This window comes from Pituophis catenifer, unplaced genomic scaffold, assembly GCF_029215685.1.
Source record: "Pituophis catenifer annectens isolate HBS135680 unplaced genomic scaffold, rPitCat1.0.hap2 SCAF_4, whole genome shotgun sequence".
NCBI lineage: Eukaryota > Metazoa > Chordata > Lepidosauria > Squamata > Colubridae > Pituophis > Pituophis catenifer.
In genome coordinates this window covers 110,916,157-110,919,355 of record NW_027256884.1, presented here as the reverse complement: position 1 = coordinate 110,919,355, position 3,199 = coordinate 110,916,157, and the positions used below count along the sequence as shown (strand labels likewise).

Here is a 3,199-nt window from a genome sequence, read left to right as displayed (position 1 = left end):
CTTAGAAAAATATGTTAATTTAATTTAGTTGAAAAAGTAGAACAATTGCCACAGTGGTAAAGGGTCTTTTAATACTAACAGTATTTAATCATTAAGGCAGTTTATTCCATCTCTTTAGCTTAAAGATTAATTTCAATATGAAGGCACTAATTAGCATAACTTTAACAAATCAAAATAGATTTGGTAAAGTTATACATAAAGTAAATCACATCATCTTAAAATCTTCAACATTCTTATGTCACTATTGACCTTAGAAAACATGTCTAGCATGTAGACATGTGGTAATACTCCTCTTGACTTTATCGCTTAATCAAATCTAACCACTTTCACAGCAGCTTTTATGAATGTGGTTATTCAGTTACTCTACATCAAATGCATGTTAGACGTATGGTCACTCTAGTTGTTTGTAAATGGTGTTACTGTGTTCTGGCAGCTATCTGATATAAGCTCATTCATTTCATTTTGCTTGCTTTCTTCTTTGTTCCCCTGGATGGCATGATTTTTGGGTATTTTTCCTCTTCGAGACCGTCTAACACAGAACTTCAGCAACAAATACGAGAATTCTGCTACATTTAGTAGAATGCAAATGCCAGACACTGCAATCATAAAAATGGTAAATATTGTCTTTTCGGTGGGTCGGGAAACAAAACAATCCACTATATTGGGACATGGCCAAACGCTACATTTCAGAAGGCGAGGCATGTGATACCCCTCGTACATATAGTAAAACACATACATGAAAGCAGCTTCAAATATCAGCCTGAATAAGATGCTGGCAGTGTATGTCCACCACAAAGGACCCTCAATGTGGAACCTCTGTCTCTTTATTTCTTCTATGTCCTTGAATTCAGAGTTTTTATCTCCTTTTTGGAACTTTTTTTTCTTTTCATGCCTTCTATATGCCACATGCATGGCCACCAAAAGTGCAGGAGTAGAAACAAAAATGAGCTGGAGGGCCCAGAGTCTGATGTGAGAAACTGGGAAAAAATAATCATAGCAGACATTTTTGCATCCTGGTTGCAAAGTATTGCAGACAAAGTCATCTTGCTCATCGCCCCAAACTTCCTCTGCAGCAACTACGAGGATCATAATACGGAAGATGAAAAGAACAGTCAGCCAGATCTTCCCGATGCTGGTGGAATGTTTGTTTACCCCTCCTAAAATAGACTGCAGGGCTCCCCAGTCCATGTTATTGTCTGAGTTTTGGGTCCTGTTAAGACAAAAAGATGTTTTTAAAAATTATATCATAGTTTTGTAAAGCTGCTTCTGGATTCGCATGCATAGTTCATTCAAATAAATGATATAGCAATAGCACTTAGATTTATATACCGCTTCACAATGCTTTACAGCCCTCTGTAAGTGGTTTACAGAGTCAGCCTATTGCTCCCAGCAATTTGGGTCCTCATTTTATCCACCTCAGAAGGATGGAAGGTTGAGTCAACCTTGAGCCGGTGAGAAGTGAACTGCCAAACTGCTGGCAGCTGGTGATCAGCAGAAATAGCCTGCAGTACTCCATTCTAACCACTGCACCACCATAGCTCATATATAAGCAATTAAAATGCTTTTTTTAAAACAGCAGTCCATATCTTAAACAGATTATTTTCGATGTCATTTCAACAGGGACAGCAAAAATATTGTAGCAAGCTAAAATGCAATTATCCTTTTCTGACTTAATGATACCAAAATAAGCCTAACAGCACTTAGACTAATTCTATAAATAGTGACCGAAGTAAAAGATTTAGATTTGTATATTTATTTATAAAACATATATGACCACCTATCTCATAAAATGATTCTAGGTGGCTCCATAAAAATGGTTAAAACAGAAGTAAACTTCTGCCCCTCCCCAAATCAAACAATGATCCATCGCAGTAGCCCAGAGTCACTTTGCAGAGTGAGATGAATGGCATATAAATTTAATAAATAAATAAATCTCAACCATCATCCTAGGCCAATGCTCAGGGGGAAGCATTTAGCAGCTGGAAGGCTAAAAACAACCTAGGTCAGGGGTGTCAAACTGGCGGCCTGTGGGTTGGATGCGTCACATGCAGGCCACACTCACCTCAGCTCCGCAAAGGCAAAAAGTGTCACAATACATCACGATACGTCACGTGACACAATCGAGTTTGACACCTGTGACTTAGGTGAACCAGGGGACACCCAAAACTATGGTGCTGCTCAGGGGTGGGTTCTAAATTTTTTTACTACCGGTTCTGTGGACGTGGCTTATTTTGTGGGCGTGGCTTGATGGTCATGTGACAATTCTTTAGGATTTAGCAGAGGTACTGGTCTACCAGGCTTTTAACTGCTTGCAGAGCTGTACCGGTCTACTCATTTGTTTTTGGAGGCACCGGTCTACCTATTTGTTTTTGCAGGCACCAATCTACTCATTTGTTTTTGGAGGCACAGGTCTACTCATTTATTTTTGGAGGCACGGTCTACCTATTTGTTTTTGCAGGCACTGGTCTACTCATTTGTTTTTAGAGGCACTGGTCTACCCATTTATTTTTGCAGGCACCGGTCTACTCATTTGTTTTTGGAGGCACCGGTCTACCACCACACTGCCTTTTAACACTGATCAGCTGTAGGGCGGCCCTTTGAAGCCTCGTGGCAAGAGTTTAAACAGTTTTTTTCCCTCTAGCCGATCAGCTCGGACTCGAGGCAGCAATAAATTGGGGGTGGGGCCAAATAAAAGGTAATAATAACGCTGGGGGGGCGGGGGGGGCAGAACTGGTTCGGTGATGTCATATCATCACTGCTACCGGCTCAGCGGAACCGGGCAGAAGCCACCACTGGTGCTGCTGCATTCTCATTCAGTTTGCAGCTTATGGATGGCCTTTAAGAGAGTGTGTATGGAGGGCATTGCTGTATTGCAAATGGAGGGGGGGGTGACTAAGGCATGGATGTCAATGAGCACTCATCTCACATCTTTGCTTGTATTTAATTTGTACACAATCATTTTTGTTTTATATTTTATAAAGTTACAATACAGTTGTAATATTGTAACACCATATTCGCGGTGCATTTAACTTTAGTCCTTGTAATGTGTCACTCATAGAATTTTCATAATCCTGACTCAGTTTATGAATGTTGAGCAGGAAACAAGCCTAGCCACTTGCAAGTGAATCTGTGTGTCACACCCATTGATTACCCAGGCACCAAAGTATTCTATGTTGACCGAAGTTAATGTGGCATTGTT

At 40.4% G+C, this 3,199-nt stretch overlaps 1 protein-coding gene across 1 annotated transcript; it reads right to left on the bottom strand.

Annotated features, from left to right (window-relative positions):
- Positions 1 to 396: 396 nt before the first annotated feature.
- On the bottom strand, positions 397 to 1,188 carry LOC139317021 (gap junction beta-2 protein-like). Its single transcript, XM_070943920.1, has one exon. It carries the CDS (start codon positions 1,186 to 1,188, stop codon positions 397 to 399), a length of 792 nt encoding a protein of 263 aa, XP_070800021.1.
- Positions 1,189 to 3,199: the final 2,011 nt, after the last annotated feature.

Coding starts and splice junctions, on each gene's coding strand:
- LOC139317021 (XM_070943920.1), bottom strand. CDS start 1,188: ATGGACTGGGGAGCCCTGCAGTCTATTTTAGGAGGGGTAAACAAACAT.